The sequence below is a fragment of the Patiria miniata genome, unplaced genomic scaffold (assembly GCF_015706575.1).
Source record: "Patiria miniata isolate m_02_andy unplaced genomic scaffold, ASM1570657v1 HiC_scaffold_13, whole genome shotgun sequence".
In the NCBI taxonomy this organism is placed as follows: domain Eukaryota; kingdom Metazoa; phylum Echinodermata; class Asteroidea; order Valvatida; family Asterinidae; genus Patiria; species Patiria miniata.
Window position 1 is genome coordinate 14,088,899 of NW_024037051.1, and position 24,593 is coordinate 14,113,491.

Consider the following 24,593-nt stretch of genomic DNA (forward strand, 5'->3'; position numbering starts at 1 on the left):
TTCGTAATAAAGACTTTAGAATGCAACAACAATGCAAATTGAAATCGAATGCAACAACAATGAAAATTGAAAGCCAGCCCATGCAGTTGCTCACTTTGAATAGGATTAGTGCGGGAGTTTCAAAAGGGGTACAAGGCCATAGGCCCTACATTTATTTACCACGCGTTGTTCTTAAAGAAAAAGAGCAGGAAGAAATCTCTTTTTTTATGCAGGGACTGTCTTAGGGCGCCGATGAACTCGTACAAAAACATGATGGATTACAGGGTTCATTTGTTTATTGCGAGAATAAATTGGCAAACTTTCATCACTACATGTAGTTTTGAACCCAGTGCATGTGTTTATATATACTATGTACATGTGGATTCAAACACTAAAATGCCACTTTTGCAATATACCCCATAATCCTTCATTTTTCTGTGCGACTTCATCTGTGCCTGCATGGAAGAGGTTTTTTTCTCAATTCTTTTCTTTCAGAATTCTAAACATTGCACGACATGTGCCTCCTGCCTAGTTTAAGTCATATTTGCTATTAATTTAATACACATTTAACAAAATGGGCGTCTGCAGGGGTGTCACTGGGGGTGGGGTGGGCAAATGTCCCCCGCCCACCCAAAAACAAAATGATCAATTGAAAATATGCTAGAGAGAATACAAGGATTTTGGGGGACAATTAATTTGCTTTGCCCCACTACAAAAAAAAATCCTGGGTGGGCCAAATGAGTGGCAAATTAAGTGCTTTGCCCAAGGGCACACGCACCACAACCCCAGGGCGAAATAACAAGAATTATTTTATTTCATACACTTCTCTTTTTTTCGCCATAACTGATTGCAATGGTACCTCACCAGTTTAGTTTCAGCAGAACGTAATAAAAAACATGTATTTTTAGATGATAAGCATATGTTACATAAACTCCAGGGACTCAGAGGCTCTGTCAAATTCCAAATTGAAGTCTACCGACACTGCTTATGTTTTTGAGTAGTCATAATGTGAACCAAAAAAAGTGGATCACGTCTCCCATATTAGGTAGCTTTTTTTCTGCTTCTATTACGTTGACTGGATGGCTGGCTTTAAAATAAATTGTCTTCACAAATTAATATTCATGAGTAGAAACGAGGAAGAACAAAAGACAAATGGACAATAATTGCAGCCTCTCGTTTCCAACAAGCCTCCTTCTACAGTATCAGATTTAGAGGGGGCGGTTGCAAATCCTCTCTGCCGTTCAGCAGCTGCCTAATTTGATAAACTATTAAAATGGGACCAAAAAATAACAGAGCAAACTTGTATTATGCCCTGCAAAAACCAAAAAGCCACAAAATCCTTTTTTTTTTCTTCTTTTTTTTAGAAAATATTGAGCATATTTTATTGCTTATGCAGAAAATTATGATTCGTACAGTCTAGCCACGAACCGTTCTTTCGATAATTCAGAATATAATTTTATTACGTCTGTGCAAAGACAAAACAGCCATAATTTTGTGTATTTTTAGATGACAGGCATGTGTTACAATAACTCCAAGGACTTTAGAGGATCCGTCAATCTCCAAATTGAAGTTTGACGTTTTTATTTTCGGGTAGCCATGTGCAGCACCAGAAATGCGCTTCAAAAGTTAGATTATGTCTTCCATATTATTTGCCGAGGCAGCAACCAACTTCCAATTGAGCAAGCAGTGATCAAACTCCTTTTTGTGCCGTAGTGTGGTTAGGGTTTGTGACTCATGATCAGAGGGTCAGGAGTTCGAATTCAGGTGCTGGCCATTATGTTGTGTGCTAGGGCAGACTTCATCCACGCTTGCCTCTCTCCAACCAGGAGTATAAATGGGTGCCGGTATTAGCTGTGGAGTAACCTGCGATGGACTAGCATCCCATCCAGGGGAAATAGAAATATTCTCTAAAAACCGGAGATAAATGCCGGCGCTGCCCATGGCCCAATGGGCCACACTTGCTCCTGACAGACTTTACTATTTAATTACTACTTTTTATCATCAAAAGAGTGGTGGGTAAATGCCCCCATGCCCACCCTCGAAAAAAGATAAATTGAGAATATGCTGGAAAAAGTACAGGTATTTGTTTGTTGTTGTTTTTTTTTCGGGGGGGGGGCGAAATGTGCATTACCCACCTCTAGAAAAAATCCTGGCGACGCCCATGGCATTCGACGTGGCAGTCCCTGGCAGGTAGGTGTGTGTGTGCGTTCCATAATTATTTGAATAATAATCTAAAGTCTTTATTCCCGAACAACAAAGTTTACCGTACAGAGGAGCCAGTTGATTGGCCAAGATCCATTGATCACGCCCTTTCGTTTTAGTTGTTTAAAGTACCCCAAAAAGCAATGTAGGACGAGAGTTATGGCAAAATCAATATGAAAACTAGAGGTTCGCAATGGTTGAGTTACTAACGCAGAGTGGTCGGGCTGGCATATTTTCTTGTGTTTACAGTGACTTAATCATAATTGAACTGCACATTACCCCTCCCTTTACCCTGCACCCATTACCCTGTGTTTTTCACAAAGAAAATCACACAACCTGCAGTTGAACTTGTTGCTACCTGGGCAAGACTTGTAGGCCTATCAGGAAGCGCACATCTGGTGCTGCATGGATGGCTACTCAAGCATACAACCAGTTGGGACTATTGGTTGAGTTAACGAAGCCTCTAACGTGGTTGGAGTTTATACAACAGAATTATGCTAATCTTAAAATAAAATGGCTGGTTTGTTTTTTTGTTTTTTTGTCTTTTGCATGGGCATAATAAAATTCTGCACTAAAGTTACGACATTGGTAGAATTGACAGAGCGTCTCACGTCGTTAAAGATTATGAAACATAATTATGCTAACTGCGTTTACGACAGAAAAGTTTGTGGCTACACGCTGTAGAAATATTAATTTTCAGCATTCAGATATGAGAGGAAAACTGGCGAGGTGCGATTTCAATCGGTTATGGCTAAAAATATCAGAAAATGGACGAGAATATTAGAATTGAATTCATGGTCAGAATCGGAATCGGTAGACTTGAGGGAGCCTCTATGACGTGTTTGGAGCTTAATATATGCAACATTTGATTATCTCAATATCAAAAATAAAATGGCTTATGTCTTTTGCACGCATGGGCTTCCTAAATTTCTGCACTGAGATAACGAAAAAAAAAGTTTGTGGCTACACTGTCGAACTATTAAATTTCTGCATAAAGGTACGAATTAAAGAATCAGTGTTGATATGCGAGTTACGCCGAAAGAAATCAGAAAAAAGAATATTAGTTTTGAATGCTTTGTGTGATTTTGTACAAATTTCTGGATCCTCCCCTGGGTTTATTCTTATAAGAGCTGTGATTTTGCAGTCCCTGGTGAACAAATATGATGAAATTATGTGGTAGCAGTACTATTATTGTAAGCAGCCGCTTTCTTATTTGTTCCAACAAATATAGTAAAACGTAGTAAAATGTAGTAAAATACTTCCTCTTCCTAGTTATATTCAGTTTTTATTGCACTTCCGGTAACACCGGAAGTAAAGGTCAAGCGGTTTCGTGTCCGGGAACAAGAAATGTTACTCAAGGCATAGTCTACAACCTCAAGAAAAAACGAACACGATACTCTACTGAGTTCAAAAGTATAGCTCAAACTATTTTGTCAAAATTTGCCCTTCCATCACTTTGCCCTTACATTACGTCATGATGACGTAACCAAATTTATAACATCTTCGTAACATGGTACACATTCACACTAGGTTTTATGATCATCCCGTAAACCGTTCGGAAGAAATTTTGCTTTGTTTGAATTTCAGGCTTAAGTCTTCATTTTGAATTCACGTAACTTTGACCTTCCGGTAGACCCGGAAGTAAAGGTCAAGCGAGTTCACGTACACGACAAAAAATGTTTATCAACTAATGGTCTATCTGATTGCAAAGTTGAAACGTAATTGATCACTTAGTTTAAGAGTTAAAGGTGAAAGTATTTGGCCCATTTTTTCTCTAAAATCGCTTGTAATTTGACACCCAATGACGTCATCATGAAGTCAGAAAATATGCACCACTTGGGACGAGGGTCGATATATGTTGAAAGTTACAAGTTCATACCATATACTGTTTATGAGAAAATCCGCGGAAACTTATTGTCCGGAAAAAAGAAAGAAAGAAAGAAAGAACTAGAGATTCGCGTGTGTTGAGTTACAAACGCAGAGTGGTCCGGCTGGCATATTTTCTTGTGTTTACAGTGACTTAATCATAATTGAACTGCACAATACTCCTCCAATTACCCTGCATATCCATTACCCTGTGTTTTTCACATAGAAAATCACACAACCTGCAGTTGAACTTGTTGCTACCTCGACAAGACTTGTAGGCCTATCAGGAAGCGCACATCTGGTGCTGCATGGATGGCTACTCAAGCATACAACCAGTTGGGACTATTGGTAGACTTGCCGGAGCCTCTTACGTCGTTGGAGTTTATGCAACATATGCTAATCACATAAAATGGCTTTTTAGTTGTTTTTTTTTCTTTTGCATGGGCATAATACAATTCTGCACTGACTTTACGACAGGAAAGGTTGTTGCTACATGCTGTGGAAATATTAATTTTCAGCATTCAGATATGAGAGGTAAACTGGTGAGGCGTGATTTCAATCGGTTATGGAAAGAAATCTTGTTTTCCTTTTATTTGAGGCTAATTTCTATATTTTGAATTCACCTAACTTTGACCTTCTGGCAGCCCCGGAAGGAAAGGTCAAACGACTTTGACTTCCGGATGATGACGCCATCACACTGTTTTTGTGTCTGGCATTCTTCACCAAAAACTTTTATAATATATGTGTCTGCAGTAAAATGCTTCCGCTTTTGAGCTATATTCAGGTAACACCGGAAGTAAAGGTCAAGCGGTTTTGTGTCTGGGGACAAGAAATGTTCCTCACGGCATAGTCTACAACCTCATGAAAAAACGAACACGATACTCTATTTAGTTCAAAAGATATGCGCAAACTATTTTGTCAAAATTTGCCCTTAAATCGCTTGTAATTTGATACCTGATGACGTCATGATGGCGTAACAAAAACTATAACATCTTCGTAACAAGGTACAAGTTCACACAAGGTTTTGTGATCATACCGTGAACCGTTCGGAAGAAATGTTGCTTTGTTTTGATTTCAGGCTCACGTCTTCATTTTGAATTCATTTAACTTTGACCTTCCGGTAGACCCGGAAGTAAATGTCAAGCGAGTTTACGTACACGGCAAAAAATAGTTAGCGATTAATGGTCTATCTGATTACAGAATACAAACATCAATGATTTAGTTCAAGAGTTATAAGTGAAAGTATTTGGTCACTTGTTCAGTTAAAATCACTTGTAATTTGACACCTGATGACATAATCATGACGTCAGAGTAATATGCACCACTTCGGATGAGGGTCGATATATATTGAAAGTTACAAGTTCATACCATATACCGTTTAAGAGAAAACCCGCGGAGAAGTATTGTCCGGAAAAAGAAAGAAAGAAAGAAAGAAAGATTAATCGCAACAAATCCAAAGAGTGGTCGGGTTGTGCCCGACCACTCAAAGAAGATTAATCGTAACAACTCCAATCAGTGGTCGGGTTGTGCCCGACCACTCAATCATGGTTTAAGTGGCCATTTTGAATTTATGCAAATTAGGCATATTTCCACCACTTGGATTTTTGGACCTTTTAGGGGCCTTATAGAAATGCACTGTGGTGTGATATTTAGTAAATAACTGAACTTGGATTATCAGGAAAATTCAATTGTGACATGTCCACACATGACAGCCATAATGTTAACTTTAATTTATGCAAATTAATATATTGCATTTATGAAAATTATTGTACGGCATATGGCAAATTTGGGAAACATGGGGATCTTGAAAGTTACGTAGGACTAGAATAATTATGAAATCAATGTAAACGGACTACAATTGTCGTTTTAAGTACCTGAAAAAGCTAACGAATATAAGAAATATGACCAAATCAATGTGAAAGTCCAAAAAATTTCGGCCATTTTGGATTTATGCAAATTAGGCATATTTCCACCACTTGGATTTTTTTGGACTTTTAGTATGTCATTTTAGGGACCTTATAGAAATGCACCGTGGTGAAAAAAATTCTGTTGCAATTTGTTTGAGGTTCACTCAAAAAATGAAGTATTTTGCCTGGACTATATTGCCCTGTCAGATCATGCCCATTCAGAGTTTTTCCTAAGTCCGATGCCTCATAGGTCCGACGCCTCATAGCTCCGACGCTTCGTAAGTCCGACAAATTAAACGCCTCGTTTTTCTGTTGTCGGACTTATGAGGCGTCGGACTTATGAGGCGTCGGACCTATGAGGCGGAATAAATAAATGTTATGCCTCATAACTCAGACGCCTCATAAGTCCGAAATTTCGGACTTATGAGGCGTCGGACCTATGAGGCGTCGGACTTATGATACGGCCCCTGCAAATACAGGGCGTCGCCTACCAATGTTAATTTTTATGGAGGGTGTTGACAGAAAATTGTCGACAGGCCGTCTGTACTGGAAGCTAGCCCGGGGTGGACACCATCCAACTTTTGGGGCATGTCGATCAGTGCCTCCAAAAGTTGGATGGCGTCTACCCCCGGGCCGCACTATTCAAAGCGAACGATCTTCAAACAATTATGGGAAGATAGGTTGCGCCACTCGTCAAAGCATATATTGGACAGGACGACAATTTTGCCAAAATGTATTTCACCCCAACCCTTTTCTAGTGGTACTCGTGTGTACTCAAACCAAAGTACAGTTACCGACAGGACGACAATTTTTCAGACAAAACCAATTGATGGGGGTTCTCACACCCCTTCACACACGCTCAAATTTGTATCCTTGTGGAGAAATTTCCTTGTTCTCGTGTAGTAAAGTTTTCGAGTTTGAAAGTGAAGTTCCAAAATGCTCTTATTTTAACCAGAATTAATTTCCTTAGCTGAAATTCGGACTTAATATCCCTTTTCTAAAACTCTTCCATTTGCGACAAATCAACCCACCTTGGAAATTCCTAGTTTTGGGGTAAAATCCATATATCTACTTCGTGAAAACCTTGTGGAGACCTATTCATCTATAGAAATTGCCCTGTGGAAACCTATACAATCTTTTGTTCCCTATTGTGGAAATGTCTCCACAAGGATGCAAATTTGCGCTCACTAGTGGCACTCGTGTATTATATACACAACCTAATAAACTAAAGTATATTTGCCGTCAGGACGACAGTTTTGCCGACAAACCGTTTGATTGGGTGGATGGACCCAACACCCCTTCTCTAGCGACATCCGTGTGTACAATTAAACCAAAGATGGGTGCTGGGACTTTTCACTTCCCATGGTCACTTCCACGGTGTATCAGTACAAACGTCTTTCCAACATGACTGCTCCATTTTTTTTTTCGTTAAAAAAGAACAGAAGAGACTTGAAATGAAGGGACACGCCTGTGTGATTCTCTTGATGTGCCTCAGCTGTGTATGCGCGACGGCACTTCAAGGTATGTACATGTTCATGTGATTGTAAGATAGACCCTATGTAAGACTTAAAGTGGGACAGATAGGGAAGTATTTGAGGGAATTGTGCCTTTGATGATACAAGCATGGCATTTGGCACACAGTCTTTTTGACCCCGTCTTTATCCTCTAACTGCGCTTTGTCTAGACGATTGGGAATTAAACTATTCGCAAACACATGCATTTCCTCGTATAACGGCAGAAATGAGAAATAATACCAGTCTTGGTTAAGATGTAAAGACTGGTAGAGGTAGCAAAAATTGTATTGTGTTGTAGCTTGTTTTAAGCATGCCATTACACAAAAACAGACGAATTATTTATACTTCTAAGCATCAAACACAGTAAATGAGTATTAATGGCTTACGAGTATAGAACAGCCATACCATAAATATTCAAAGGACGGAGACATATTAAGTATTATATTAAATAACATTAAAGGTACAATTCAAGTTTGCGATACAAAATATATGACGAACATCTTAGAGAAAACATAACAATAACATTACACAACTATAACATTTGTATGTCTATCCACTTTTTTGACTTGGTTTGGATTTCACTTTTTGTTTACTTTTCTCAGAGAAATCGGCCAAAGATGAGTTGCTTCTGGAATACCTGCGGCAATACATGACCGAGTGTAGGTTTGCGTGATTGTTTGTATCTGTCATCTTTACTAATCTCACTTATAAGCATAGAGCTATATTAAATTACTAGAGTGCTAACTCCTTATTCTTGCGCGTGTGAAGCCGCTCTGGGCGCAGACACTTTGAATTTATGTGCGTGTTTGTAGAACACAATCAAAATAGATGGATTGAATTTTAAATGTGTACTCTAAAAATGCAACGCGCAAGTAGAAGATACGCAAATATCTTAAGCGCGTCATGACGGTTCAACAAACGTCACGGCAAAAAGCATCTGCAGCGGAGGGACGAGCATACGTTGCGCTGTTTGCGTAGAGCAAAATGAAACGCTCATTTGCTGATCGTGCGTTTCGGTTTTGGGCGTATCGGTTTCGATGACGCACCGGTATGGAATACAAACGCATTAACGCCCTGGTTACCGTGCGCACGACGCTTGCGGTGTTAAAGTTATAGTCCATCATTTGTAATTTGTGCATTGTGTTCGTTTGAAGCAATAAAAGTGCTCAAAATCTGAAGAAGGGTGCTGAACAACTAACCTGATGAAGTTTCAGCTCAGTTTCAGCTGTATATTTGGAAAAAAACATCATGCTAGGATCTCGATTTCAAATCAAAAGTTGCTGAATCATGTTTTGAATTGCGCCTGAATTCAGCGTCCGAGACACATTCTCGCTAAGCCGAATGCAGCTACGCTATGTCGCGCACTGATCCGACGAATTATAGCAACCGGGGGTGCGTGTGCGTCGAGCCAGTTATTGCGCGCGCTTCGCTGCATAACAAAACGAACTACTAATTTAAATTGTCCTACCGTGCGTCTTAAGAAGCACCGTTGGAAAGGCCTTCTTTCGTTGATTACTTCAAACTGACAGCTTGCCAGAAAGAACAATTTCACAGTGAATTTAGTCCCTTTACTATCTTTCAACCAAGTATGTTTTTCAACAATAATTACGCTAGCTACTTTTTGGATAGCTGCAAATGATGGACTCGGGCTTTAATATGAAGGTCTTCCGAAAAAAAAGTACGAGTACAAACAAAAGAGGGACAACAGGACGTCCGAGGTGGGAGGTCGATGCTCGACTATCAGCCTGCACGTATGCAGTATACTGTTCCTCCCTGGGGATCTCAAAAGTGGTCAAAATGTGCCATCTACTGACATGTACAAAGCCCATTACCATTAGTGTTCTTTTGGCATTTGGTACTGCATCCCCAATACATTCTTTGGAGTTCAGGGTTAAAGAAGCATGTTTCCTGGCTCTTATTTTTTTTAATTTAGTGAAAATTGTACTTCATCCCATTTTTAGGCATTTTGCAACCCACTAAAAATGGGCGTGTTGCCTAAATTAAACACTCCCTGACATATTGTCTAGCAGCTAATAATTCAAGTTTTGTGAAAAAATAATTAAATAACTAAATGTCGCTTTTGGAGGAAATCTCATTCAAAAAAATGAGTAGGTTTTGCATTTAATTGTGACAAAATAAGCAAATAAAATTCTGCTGTAACTGTTTTATTACTGCTTTAACAAAAGGACATCTCTTCGTGGAGAGTGAGCGTGCGACTTTTAAGAGATTCACAACAGAAATATCAGATGAAGCCAAACTGTCAAACACACGGTAAAAAAATTGCCCGTAATTTTACGGTAAAAGCAGTGTCAAACGGGTTGCCAACAAAAGACCGTAAAATTACGGTCAGTTACGGGTTTCGAAAAATGACGGTGACCGTAATTTTAACGCGAATTCCCCGTAAATTTGACGGCAATTTGCCGTAAAGTAATGGAATACAAAGTGGGTGGCGTCAGAGCTGAGTGTAGGGGTATAGGGAGGGGGGTAGGTTCCAGTTACTGCAGCTGGGAGTGGGGTATGCATACGTTTTACAGCTTGTCTTTTACAGGCATAGTGGTTTTCAAATCACTTAATGTGAAATTATCTTTAAGTTGTAACATAACTTGCATCTGTAAGTTGTAATTTTCATTTACAACTTTTTACCAATCCCGCAGAAAGGGTCAACCTATTGCTGGTCAACACCGCAGAATTAGCTGTTTGGCTCTCCAAATTCCGCAATATTAAAGCATTACGGCTTTCACAGTACAATGATCAGCACGTAGCGAACCTTGCGTGAGTGCACACGAATCACAGCTTTAAAAACTAGGCGGTTGTGAGGGATTAAAAGGGGAGGGGTTTTGAAAAGTTACGAATACAAAGCATTGTGAATCCCAGCCTGCGTCAGGTCACCAAGTTTTACGGGAAATGCACGTAGCACGTTCTTTCTTGTGACGGTTCAAGCAATAACGGTAATAAACCATAAACAATGCGGGAAAAGGACAGTGTTTTTACGGGTTTTGTTTACAGTGCACACTAATGTGTCACATGGTCACACGGACCTACCTTGATTTGTCATGGCCACATTGCCAAACATGTGCAAATATTTGAAAATAGAGTAAACTTTTAAAATATGCAATTCTTTGCCATGCGGAGTTAGTGTGTGTTCTCGGTTAATTAAAGCACACCCTTAAATGTATCCTTAAGCAGTGTAAAGACGATGGACAACATTAAAAAAAGTTACAAAACAAAACAATCCTCCTTCCTTCCTGAAAGTCTGTGAAATGTTCACGAAAAATAGCACATACATTTGTATAATTTCAGGCAGTTGTAGTTGGAAGTAGTCTCTGCTATTTCAGACATTGACATTTGCTTGTAGTAATTTAAATCTTCGGAATAGTTTGGTACAGTCCAACTCTGAAACGCCATGTCTGGAAAAGGTACGTGTTAACCCATGCATCCCTGTACCGCGTCAGTCTGCAGAAAACAACTGCTACTCTTTGTAAGGTACTGCCCAAAACCACGGAAAGTTCTTTTTATTATCATTTTCAGCAGGGAATCTTCTTAAATGTAGTATAATGTAATACAAGCGTTAAAGTTAATTCTGTCTCTCCCTGTCGGAGTGCAGTAAAGAGGGGAGATGAACCAAAAGCCGTGCCAGCTCAGAGGGGTACTGAAGAGCTTACCCGCGACTACCCACCGCCCAAACAAATGGACTTGCAGACGCTTCAAGAACGTGACGCCGATGACGAAAGTCTGGTCAAGTACAAGGAAGCTCTACTGGGTAGCACTGCAGATGTTTTAGGTACTGTGCAAATACATTCAAACAAAAAAAAGAAGAACAAGACAAAGTCTATATCTGTCTAAGAACAGAATATATAGGACCTTTCAGCGTTATGATTTTGTTACTGGTTTATGCTTTTCTGTGGAAGTGTATATGCGTGTAAATGATCGAAATATAAAAAGAAAGTCATGTTTTGGATGACATTATAACGAGTCACAAGTTTCTAACACAATTGGGCTGATAGTTGTGACTATCAATTTTGAGTTGAGCATGTTGTGTTCGTGAGATATGATTATAATCTTCAAAATTTCAAAGATCTGAATAAAAATCACATTATGACGTCATAATAATCTCATTTAAATTTTCGTCTATAACACATCCCTGTCCATGTACCTTCAAGGTTTCAACCCAATCGAACTTGTAGTTCTCTAGATATAAAACTTAAAATCTTCTTTAAGATGACGTCACCTGTTTGGTTTATGTTAATTCGAAAGCGCCCGCCTATGTGCGGCTGTGCGCTATATCTCTGTTGTTGCTGGCACAAAATGGATAAGCCAGTTAAATACGTATACATGTACTTTAGATGACCTTTTTAATTTCTTAAATTTCAGATGAAGGCGGACAAAATGTACTATTGAAGGCCTTGGTATTTGCTCCAGTAGACCACGAGGAAACTGTTCTGGATCTGACAGGTAAACGCAAAAACAGGGCAGTTCCACAGTTATATTAAGAGGGGGTCTTTTGTAAACTCTGTGCTGTCATTCAAAGCATTTAGGGTAGATTTTTCGGGGACGTCTCTATAGTCCAAAGTCCCATTGGTCCGAAGTCCCATTGGTCCGAAGTCCCATTGGTCCGAAGTCCCATTGGTCTATACGTTCCATTGGTATAAACGTCCCATTGGTCCGACGTCCCATTGGTCCGACGTCCCATTGGCCCGACGTCCCATTGGTCCGAAGTCCCATTGGTCCGAAGTCCCATTGATCCGAAGTCCCATTGGTCCGGAGTCCCATTGATCCGAAGTCCTATTGGTCCGACGCCCCATAGGATTAGGGTTAGGGTTAGGGTCAGTCAACCTGAACAAGTGGAACTACACAGTATTGTGACGAAACAGGGGTACATGTATATGAAGACTTGTGTAGGAGTCTAAGTCCTAGGAATTATTTATGCGCGTGATCTGGGACATTTGGTGCGTGCTTATAATGCCAAAGTGCGCGTGGACCAATCAGCAATAAATTGTTCTGCGTGATCAGGAGATTAATAATTCATGGTGAACAGTGACCAATCAGCAACGCGTATTGTGAAGGCTGTGCGCGAATTAGCATGCTTTAGCGTGGGGTCCTGAGATCATCTCGTGAGTTCGCAAGATGACGTCAATGTAGTAGGAACGCGTTCTGGTGCTGTTGCCAAGTTGCAAGAAGCCAAGCTTCGGGGTTCAGGGACCAGTCAAGTCGCGGTGCCGTTTCTGGGGTCTTCGTTGCTGTTGCGTACTCCCCGGTCGGGAGTAGGAGCTCATCTCTGACGGTGGACGCTCTGGTGCGGCCGGGTTCGGGAGCTGTAGCTCCGGGTTAGGTAGCAGTAAGCTAAGTGTTATGTAATATATATTGAGTGAAGTTGTAGCTCAAGGTCTGTTATTCAGTGTCGAATGTCTAAGATAATTGGGGACAAAGATTTAGATGAAATCTAGTAGGGAAATTAAGACTGATTATTGTGTCTTGATGAATGCTAGAACAAAAGGGCAAGGAGTTGTAGAACTTGGTTTGAGAGGCTAGTGAGACTGTGATTCGGTGGTAGATTGCTTGTCGTGGGTTGGACACCATTCGGTGGGGTTTTACGACTGAAGCAATCATTGCCGTAATCATTGGATTAGCTTGCCTAACGAGTTTACTCTTTGCCGTGTTCTGAGCACTTGTGAAGGCTACCTGTTTCATTTGAGATTTATTGCACGTAAGGTTTATATTGTATAACTCACTGTGAGGGTTACTGGTTTCCTGAGAGGGTTTATTAGGACTGCTCAGATCGTGTGAGGGTTATTTGGATTACATAGTACAGCCTGCTCTGACGATAAATCGTGTTGAGGGTTACCTTTCTTGTGCGAGGGCTATATGTACATCGGGCTCATAGTGTAAATTGGGTTGAGGGTTACCTTTCCTCTGTGAGGGTTATTGGGACAGCTCAATCTGTGTGAGGGTTATTGGAACTGTGATAATAACAGGGATTATATTTGTATAAGTTTGTAATCATGTGGTGCAGTTGACCACGTGAGGGTTACCTAAGGCTAAGTTTACTACAAAGGGTGCAGTAACTGCAGTTGACCCTTGTTATAACTATTCTTGAATAAGTCCTATTGATAATCGTCTTTGGAATAACTGTCTATGTGAGGGTTACCCAGGCACACCTTGAGGGTTACTAGGTTCACTGTGATGGTTACCAAGTTCACTGAGGGTTACCTAGGTCTGTTGTGAGGGTTACCTGAGTTCACTTTGAGGCCTATCGTCGCTACTTGTCTTGCTCTAATTACATTCAATGAATTACTCAATCACAAAACGGTGGTAAATCTCCACCAAACGAACAGCCCCTAGGCTTAGTCCACCGTTCGTTAATTGTCCCCCCTTTCGTATGGGTAGCCGCTCACCCGTTCATTAGGCTAATATATATTTTTGTGGGATAATTGGTGTGGGTTGGAGTCCTGGGATAAAAAAGACCAGTCCCCTCGGGTTCCCACCAACACCCGCCGGTTCCGCTACAAATGGTGTCAGGATCGGTTCCGCCACAGTATTCTGTTTCGGACCAATGGGACTTCGGACCAATGGGACTTCGGACCCATGGTACTTCGGAATATTTTTCTCACAGAAAATCTTTTGAAATTAAGCGCACATTCTACAGAAAGAGCAACAAAACCAACTTCTGTTGGTCTGGCAATATTTTTTTATCATTAGTAGGCATAACTCACGCTACCAGAAAAGGACAAGGCAAAACAATTATGAAAGTTGCACCACACTGCCCCATGTACGGCGAAGTGGTTGTCGGCGAAGTGACCGACACCCGGGTGTCGGTCGGGTGTCGGGTGTCATGTGCAAGCTACCAGTTCAATTACCCCCCCCCCCAAAAAAAAAAGAGGGATATTAATATTGGTAACTCACGTTATGGTAGGTATCTTACAATGCAGTCTGTCCACGTTGGTAAATATATAATATTTTGTTTGTAACTATATTCCCAAAATTGGTATAGCGAGGACACGAACGACAAATGCATTACAATGCAACCTGAAAAAATGCTCCCCCACCACTTTCTGATATTACGGATGCCAAAAATGTCCGGGATAAAAAAGGGTCTACATTTCAGCATGGATGTGCGAGTGTCCCATGTTGCCCCCCGACATCAACAAAAACAATACTAAAAGCCAACCCCTAGGCTATTCGCATAACAAAATGAACCTTACTTCTCTGCCTTAAAAAAAGAAACTAACATTACATGTAACACTTTGTATGTGAAAAAGGTGCCTAAATAACTTCCTAACAGCCATAATTTTTTTAACAACCCTCCCCCTCCCCCAAAACAATTTTTAACAAAAAAGTAGTTAACCATATTCTTACTTCAGTCCCCCCTTAAAAAATTAGTGGACCCGCAGGTGCCTGCCTAGAGGTTTAACCCTATAGTTACGCCACTGGTTAGGACTTAGCCTTGGCATGATCGCAATAAACAATTTCTCGGGTACTCAGGCACTTCCTGTGACCTATGGGTTCTATGTACAACAAATTCTACGAGCTGCATTTTGCCGGTTGAAAATGTACAGTGGGTTTTGTTAGGGGATGGGTTGATCTGTTTTTTTGCAGCACGGTGTTCACAAAGGATTTGATAGCTCGGAATCGAACGATTTCTGCTATTAATTAACATCCTTTAAATTGGTCCATTTCATAAAATAACAACACATAATAGTGATGCTATGTGGCTTTAAACTCAAGGTTGTCTTCTTTTGAAATTGTTTTGGTTTCCAAATTTTCACTTGGATTGTCACACTTTTTTCATCCTCTTTGCTTTGTTCAAAGGTGATCTTTCTCAATTCAAGCGTAACCCATTTGTGGTTAAGGAAGGCGCCAAGTACAGGATTAAACTCATATTCAGGGTGAGTTGATTCTAATTTATATTGTCAGTGCCTGCCTTTCAAAAATTGCATCAATGGAAATGCAACAGCCACATTATGGATCGCGCTATTGTGCGTAGCATGAAGATTCAAATCAAATTTAGGATTAATAAAATCAAATTCAAGGTGAGTAGATTCTATCATTTCGGAGCCTGCGTTTGAAATATTGAATCATGGAAAACACACCAACCACAAATTTGGGGGATCATGTCCTTGCTAATGTGCACACCATGGGGCATGCTTGGAATTTTCTAAAAGGGAATATATAGACCTTAATCATTTGCAACATAAAACAATAATAATAATAATAGTCCATGGCCCATGCGTCATGTGAAATCATGGCAAGTGTGCTGTCATTTTCAAGAAAAGTGGGGTTTTTTTGTACTGACCATCATTGGAAAAAAAAATACTTTTTTGATTCAAATACTGCCCCCATTTTACCAAGTTTAATAAGTCCACATTTTGTTTGAAGTTACACATCCGTGAACGGGTGGAGACCAGCTGATTCAGTTCCCTGACCTGACAATTCCCCCTTTCGTAAGGTCAGGCAACTAGACTACAAGAACAGCTTTCGGTATTTTTCTTTCTTTCAGCATCAATGTATTAACACAAACTTTAACAGGTCAGTTCAATGACGATATTTGCTGCAATATACTCCGCCCAACTACATCCTTTCTGAAAAGTACAGCAAAAGAAAATGTTGTGTATTTCCTTTAACTCCCAATGCCGAGATAACGCCCTTTACCTTTCAGGCGGCTTGGCTGCACTTGCCATGAATTAGCTGCATTGCCATCGAACAGGCATCAAATGGTCATCAAAAAGGCATCACATTCTTTTAGGCATCATTGGACATCAAAAGAGTAGCAATTTGAGCAAAGTTTATAAAGAAAAACATTAAAGGCGTACATTCATCAGTCATCAAGAAACATATCATTGATGTAAAAATTATGACTGCTGATGTTCATCTGAAGCTCACGGCATTGTTTAGGCATCAATATAAGGTATTGGGAAGGCATCAAAAGTCATCACTGAGCATCAAGCATCACAGGCAGGTATCAAACAGGCATCAAACGGGCATCAAACAGGCATCAGAAGTCATCACTGACTGTCAGGCATCAAAGGGGCATCAAAGAGGCATCAGGGAGGGCATCATTAGTCATGACTGACCATCGAGCACTGAGGAATAAAGAGGCATCATAAAACCTGACTGGCCTTCGAGCATTGAGGCATCAACGAGGCAGCAGCAAGGCATCAAAATTATGTCATCACTAGCCATCAGGCATCAAAGGGGCATCAAAGAGGCATCCGGAAATCATTAAAAGTTATGACTGAACATCGAGGAATTGAGGCATTAAAGAGGCATCGATCAGCAAGGCATCAGAATTAAGTCATCACTTGCCATCAGGCATCAAAGGTGTATCAAAGAGGCACCAGGAAGGCAGCATAAAGGCAGCAGAAGTCATGACTAACCATCGAGCGTTGAGTCATCCAAGAGGCATCAGCAAGGCATCAGAAGTATGTCATCACTAGCTATCAGGCATCCAAGGGGCATCAATTAAAGAGGAACCAGGTATTAGATATTATGACTGACAATCTAGCATTGACGCATCAAAGAGGCATCAACAACACATTAGCGTTAAGTCATCACTAGCCATCAGGCATCAAAGTGGCATCAATGAGGCACCAGGAAGGCATTCGAGGTCATGACAGACCATCAGGCATCAGCAAGGCATCACGAAGGCATCACGAAGGCATCATAAGTTATGACTGACCATCGAGCATTGAGGCATCAAAGAGGCATCACCAAGGCATCAGAGTTAAGTCATCACTAGCCATCAGACCTCAAAGAAGCACCAGGAAGGCATTAGAAGCTACGACTGACCATCGAACATTGAGGCATCCAAGAGGCCTCAGCAAGGCAACGAAATTAGGTCATAACTAGCCATCAGGCATCAAAGGGGCATGGATGAGGCACCAGGAAGGCATTCGTGGTCATGGCAGACCATCAGGCATAAAAGTGGCATCAAAGATCACGAGGAAGGTATCAGAAGTCACGACTGACCAGCGAGCATTGAGGCATAAATGAGGCACCAGCAAGGCATCAGACTAAAGTCATCTCTAGCCATCAGGCATCAAAGGGGCATCAAAGAGGCACAAGTAAGGCAATAGAAGTCATGAATGACCATCGAGCATTGAGGCATCAAAGAGTCATCAGTATTAGGCATCAGATTTAAGTCATCACTAGCCATTGGGCATCAAAGTGACATCAAAGAGGCAACAGGAGGCATTAGAAGGCATTAGAATACATCAAAGTTATATACAGATTATTAAGAAAATCTATAGGGAATATCATCCAAAAGACTTTACACCGAAAGCGAAAAGATCAATATTCAAAAAGGAGTCAAATAAGACAATTGTGTACAATATTGCATAAACTCTTCAGTGCCGCAACGCCCTATTTCGGTAAATTGATGTATCTCACTTTATAAGGACATTTTGAGAAAAAGTAACTTAAATATTTAACCTATTATACCCAGTGGCGTAGCCATGGGGGGGGGGGGGGGGGGGGGGGGGGGGGACAGCCCCCCATGAAACCTTGTCGCCCCCCAGTCGCCCCCCACTGAGATTTTGAGTTTCTAAAAAACATTATCATTGATCTACATGACGCCCCCCATGAAATGTTCCAGCCCCCCCCCCCCCAGCCCCCCCCCCCCCCCACTGAAAAATTCCTGGCTATGCCACTGATTATACCCAAAAGTTGCGCATTTACCTGGCTCCAGATATCTTCGAGTAGTCTTCAAGTAGTGTTGCCAAACCTGAAGTACATGTTACAGACAGGACAGACAGGACAGACAGGACAGACGGGACAGACAGACAGACGGATAGATAGATAGATAGATAGATAGATAGATAGATAGATAGATAGATAGATAGATAGATAGATAGATAGATAGATAGATAGATAGATAGATAGATAGATAGATAGATAGATAGATAGATAGATAGATAGATAGATAGATAGATAGATAGATAGATAGATAGATAGATAGATAGATAGATAGATAGATAGATAGATAGATAGATAGATAGATAGATAGATAGATAGATAGATAGATAGATAGATAGATAGATATATAGATAGATAGATAGATAGATAGATAGATAGATAGATAAAAAATTAAGGGTGGCATCAACCTACATTTTCTTCTCCATCCCTTAACTAATTGATCTGACATGGTTGCCTGCTTTTACCACAAAATGCCGTCCAACGTGTAATATTCCACTTTGGCTGGTACATGGTCCATGCACTATACAGAGGTCGAGCGTGTGGCACAGGTTAAATGTCTGGGTTCCCTCAAGACAACGAACGGCGTCTGCTCAACAGACATCAAGAGCAGAATAACAATGGCAAAGAAGCGCACACTGGGTGAGGTGCCCATCTGGAAAGATAGAGGCGTCAGCAGGAAAGTCATACTCCATATAGTATGTGCCCTCATCTGGCATGTCCTGAACTATATATACGAGCTGCAGAGAAACGCGCTCTTAGGGCTGTTAAAATGTGGGTCTATCGCAGGATTCTCCGCTTTACCGGGAGAGACAAACGGACCAATGACAGCATCCTCTAGGAGCTCAGCACCACAAGAACCCTGCTCGCCAATATGAAAACCACGAAACAGCTTCTTTGGCCACGCACGAAGGACAGGTGGTTTGGCTTGGGACATAATTGCTGGATACCATCCAGGGAAGAGGCGGAGAGGCCGGCCATGGCGACAGTATATAGCTGACATCCGCAACTGGACAGGTCTGTCGCTTGGGGCTGCAGCCCGATCGGGCAAGGAGAAAACATCTCGGAGGAATCTGGTGCGGTTGGCTGCCAGAGACGGGGAAGGCTAATCTCCGTTAGCGGAGGCATACAGAAGATCAAGGATGAGAGCGGCACAGGCCCTCGCCAGCTTGGGAAGGCCTTCACCTTGCAGTGGGCAGATAACGGTTGAGAATGATAATGATGATGACTTCTGCACTCAGGCGTGTGGTCCGAACAGAATAGACTTAAAGTAAGGTTTTTCGTGATTCTTGAATAATTGTTGTCTTTATTTTTTTTGGTCGGTATCCAATAAAGGTCCAACGTGAGGGTGTCTCTGGACTGCGGTATTTTGAAGCTGTTTACAGAAAAGGCATCAGAGGTGAGTGAATGTACGGACATGCAATTTGTCGCTCACCCGGTGTTGCATTTTGATTTTAGTCACACAATGACCCACATATCGTCTTTTTATATATTGTCTTCGGATGTTTTCATTTCATATTATGCGTTGTTTTTGTGGCCCCTACACTTACACTTACACTTATAAAGTGTCGTCTTTTGTGATTATTTGTTTTATTTTGTATTTCGTAGCTTTCATACATTTTTGTTTAGTTTTTGTTTTTCATACCGTGTTTGTTCATTGTGTATTGTTTTGGTCGAATAAATCATAAAAATAATAATAATAATAATATCCAGTCCAGTCCCAAGGCCTTTCACAAGCTGTTGAAATGACCTCTGACTAATGCATTCTTTTGTTATTAGTCATCCTCTACAACGTATGACCAGATTTTTAAAATGTATATGTGATTTTTTGTGAATGGACTTGTAGTGTACTGAACTTGAATAGAACACTGCATGGGTGCGCCTTTTTGTGAGAAAACACCCGTAGTACAGGGCAACCATCTTTTTTTCTGGACCCCCCCCCTCCAAAAAAAGTCTCAATGTGACGCGACATGGTGCCCTAATTAATAGCTGCCTTTTCTTTGTTTGTGCTGAGGAACCATCGCAGTTAAGGGTATTGCTTAGGGATGCAAAATCCATGATCACTTGTAAATCTACTTTAATTAATGCTGAAAATGGATAGAACAAAATAGGGTGTAGGGAATTTCTAGAAATGCTTGAATTTTAAGTTCTAGCCTATTTTAAATAGGCTAGAAGGATGTTCTGGCAATATTTAACACCGTCCACATTGAAACACAAAATATCAAAAAAAACAATGTGCCCAACCTAAAAATTGATTGAAATTTTCATTACAAATTGCTGAGTCATGTACCCCCGAAACCCCACTTAGACCAAAAAGTAATACCTATGGCGATTTTAGAGACATTTTTACATTTTACCTTCCGGTCTATCGATGCGCATGTGTGCAAGAGTTTGAATTTGTTAGGAAACTGGTCTATTTCGAAGTCCCATACAAGGGCGGATCCAGAACAACTTTTTTTGGGAGGGGCAGGAAATCTTCTTCACCCAAAAACTGGGTCCAAAATTTTACGGCGTGGGTTTCGGTGCCCGCTTAAGGGCCCCGATTTTTTTAGGGGGGATTTTAGACGCTCTGTGTGTACTTTGTCCAATTTATTTTCGAGCAAAACGTGGTGGTGTACGCAGTGGATGCCTTTTTACGACTGCGCTTTAAAAAAATATGAGCACTTTTTTGGAGAAGGGGGGGGGGCAGGGAGCATGACCTCCGCCCCCCACGCCGTAATTGTTTGGACCCACTTTTTTGGGGACCAAAATTTTTTTGGCCCCCCAAAAAATTGTGTTCTGGATCCGCCCTTGGTCAGTCGGTCGGTCGGTTGGCTGGCTCCTCAAATCCAGGAAATGCAAATAACATGTACAGTTTGAGTAAAAAAAAAAGCGGAACGCCAGCCCCCAAAAACATATTTTATATTTTAAATAGTATGTAGCACCGAAACTAATAATGACTGTAAAGCTAATTTCATAGAACGCAATTTTAGATTTAAAAAAGTACTGAAATTGCTCGAACCTTTCAAAGAATATTACCATTTAAATACGGTGATCCTAAAACTTAAAATGCGATTTCAAGAATAGTCGTCACAATTGTCTTCAAACATCCTCAGCGATAAAACCTTAATTTAAAACTCAAAAATATTAAACAAAGCTCTTTTGAAGGCCCGTCTTCTTTGTTTTATTTTAAAGTGGATTGTAGAAGTGATATTGTTTGCCTAAGCAGGGTTGTTAGTAAAGATATTGTGTACTAAAGTTGTTGACAGTTGTTAAAACAGGTATTCCGTGTCATTATCTTTGTTGTTCCAAACAGGACACAATATATTGCTCTCTCTTTTTGGACGAAACGCTTTTTAGGGTCATTGCGTTTAAATGGTGATATAGGCCTATTCTACGAACGGATTATGCAATTTCATTTTTGTTTTTTATCTAAAAGCAGTTTCTGAAATTGGTTTTACAGTCATAATTATTGTCGGTGCTACAAATTTTTACTATTTTTTTTTTTGGGGGGGGGGGGTTGGATTCCGCTTTTTTTGACTCACCCTGCATAAGCCAGAGTTGTAATGAGTCACTGATTTTAGTGACTCGAGTCGAGTCGAGTCATTTTAAAGAAGTGACTCGAGTCGAGTCAAGTCATTAGGTCAAGACGGTCGAATTGAGTCGAGTCGAGTCACAGTGTGTGGACGAGTCGAGTCGAGTCGAGTCGAGTCAAGTATTTAGCTCTAGTTAATTCGAGTCACAGATATTTGAGCACTATACAATCAATAAACACAAGAGTGAAAGTCATTTTTTTTAGCCTTTTAAATTTTACATTCGGGCTACTGCTAAGGGGGTGCCAGCTGATCGTCATTCAACTAATGGGGACACTGATCAAACCACGTATGTAATATGTATACATTATTCGCGAACATTCTAACGTGACGTGAAAAAAACCGGCACCGGCGTAAGTCATTGCAAATATTTTTCGCAAAGTTTTGCTTATGTTTTTGGGATTCGAGTCTCAATAGCCTTCCTCGAGTCGAGTCATTCTGATGAGGGACTCAGTCGAGTCGAGTCATTTGCTCGCAGACACTCGAGTCGAGTCGAGTCATTTGCCCTTAGGGACTCGAGTCACCAAAAATTGTGACTTGAGTCGGACTCAAGTCGAGTCATTACAACTCTGGCATAACCCCAATCAACCACTTGTTCTTTGCAGTGGACAAGGCCAATTTTATGGTTGGGAGTTACAGACCCAAAACGGAGGAGCACATCTTCCAGAGTCCCGTGGATGAGTTACCCGCGGGTTTGTTAGGCCGTGGTGACTATATTGTCAAGAGTAAATTCACAGACGATGACAAGAATATCTACTTGGAGTGGGAGTGGAGTTTCTCCGTTAAGAGAGATTGGGAATAAGATTATAGTGATGATTTCCTACAAAGGAAATTGGTCTACTGGAAGTGCGGTTTACTTGTAGATGATGCTGTTGGTTTTTGAAGGGGTACATCATGAATGTGAAATTCTTAATTAAATTTATGTTATCATGGTTCAGCAAGTATAGGGATTATGTTAGTTAAATGTATGCCACAACATATACAATGAATATGTAATTGATTTTTTTCCCAAAGTGGCACTTTTTTTTTGAAGGAATTAATTGTGGCATTAGTCATCAGCATTGCCAATGATGACTTTTTTTTAGTCTCTCAGAAAAAGGAACTGCATGTTTCCCCCCCCCAAAAAAAAAAATGTGTACATGTATATGGATGCCATCATCTATGTACAGAACAAAACAAATGACGTATACTTGTTTTGTATGAACATTGCCTTTTCTCATTTTATCAGAGCAACTTGTACAACTCTTTCATTTTGTGGAAGTCTATAAAACAACGCATTTATTAGGAAATACATTTTGATGATGCTATTTGTTGTAATCGCTTATTAAGTTACTTTTGGGAATAAATGATACATGTTAGTTGTATAGCAGGCTTTATTTTATCTTTGCAGCCTGCCTCAGGCTGTAATTAGACTATTTTGCCATAGATATAGATATTTTCTGTTGTTATATTTTAATTGTTAAAGGTTTGGTTTAATATATGGTTTTGCTTTAGGTGCATAATATGATGTTATATTTCCGCAATGATGTATGGCTTGTTTGCCATAGTAGTGATCTGGTGTCTTCTATGTTGTCATCTAATTCATGGAGATTTTGACCAAGCGCTTTGGGAACCTGGTAACATAAAGCCACCAGTATTACAACAGTTGCATGCCTACCACCCGGCAAGCTTTTTTTGTCAGCACTAGAATGTAGTTTCTTTAACGAAAGCATGGAATACATTACCTCATCAAATAACGATCAGCCCATGTTGGCATAAATATCAAGATGAGGGCAACAAACGAGGACCAAAATGACACGTTATTTGAAAGCATCTGTGTACTTTAACAATGTAGTAGTTTCCATTTTGGATTGGCGAAGCCCCCTATACCTTGGAAGTGGGCCAGAGGCATGCGTATTGATTTTCCTGAAGCCCTTTCAAAGAAGTCTGTTAATGGTCATTGTCTATAAGCCATTTGCATTCTGCACACAAATGGTAATGTTATATATTTCACTAGGTTAGTTTTGAATCAATATCAGGTACAATGTAGAATCATTCCACATTGATACTTTGTCTACCATGTCTATATAGAAAGTAATCTTGATTCTATATAGTTTACCATACTCAGGAACTAGTCGGTTAGGGTCGGTAGTGAGTAGCAAATGAGTAGCACTTCAACTTTCATGGGTGTTTTGTTTGGTTTGTTTAAAGAAACCTCGTGCTTCCCGTCATTGAACTTTAACCAAGTTGAAAAAAAGTCGAACATTCCATTTTCAAAGTGCTGACTAAGTTCAGCACGAAATCCAATCAGCACCTGCAAGTTACCCAATGATATTTAAAACTACAAAAGCCTATGTTACACAAGGCTCTATACAGGGAAAATCACCATCGTGCGCTTGACAAAAACAACTTACAAAACTGTCATACTTTTTATATCAAGTTATCCATATTGGGCCTTTTAGTTTTGAAAATAATTTCAACTGGATTCAAGTTTTCTATGCCTCTTCTGTTAGATTAGCCTATATGACTTAATTGGATGCAGTCGCAAATGAAACGAAAGTCAATGTCTACCTTATACTCGTAATCATGTTTTAGTTTGGTACAGGAATGGATAGATAAATAAATAAATAATGCTTATATCTTTTTTGTGAAAGAGTCTTTTAATTTGTTCCATATAAGGTCTGCAAACATCTGTTTAAAATCTGTTAGTTGGGGACGCTAGTTTGGTGCACAAACAGCAACACCCCGCCCCTACATTATCGATGCTGATAGTGGCGGGTTTAATTATGGTCTACCCTACGAGAACTGACCCGCTTACCGTGGTCAACGTTGACCGTTGGCTTCGCGACTGTCAGACCGTTGGTCTGGCGAAATATTAAACGTTGGAT

At 40.4% G+C, this 24,593-nt stretch overlaps 1 protein-coding gene across 3 annotated transcripts in view; it reads left to right on the top strand.

Annotated features, from left to right (window-relative positions):
• Nucleotides 1-24,342, top strand: part of LOC119721365 (rho GDP-dissociation inhibitor 1-like) — a 42,783-nt gene extending 18,441 nt beyond the window's left edge. The window contains exons 2-8 of one of the 3 annotated variants that reach the window (XM_038191416.1): nt 7,392-7,475; nt 8,071-8,127; nt 11,073-11,249; nt 11,840-11,920; nt 15,275-15,351; nt 19,490-19,553; nt 22,332-24,342. In XM_038191416.1, coding sequence (XP_038047344.1) covers nt 7,409-7,475; nt 8,071-8,127; nt 11,073-11,249; nt 11,840-11,920; nt 15,275-15,351; nt 19,490-19,553; nt 22,332-22,528 — 720 coding nt within the window. In that variant the 5' untranslated portion in view covers nt 7,392-7,408 and the 3' untranslated portion in view covers nt 22,529-24,342. The remainder of the gene's footprint in view (nt 1-7,391; nt 7,476-8,070; nt 8,128-11,072; nt 11,250-11,839; nt 11,921-15,274; nt 15,352-19,489; nt 19,554-22,331) is intronic. The other 2 variants (XM_038191417.1, XM_038191419.1) reach the window with 2 other exon arrangements.
• Nucleotides 24,343-24,593: the final 251 nt, after the last annotated feature.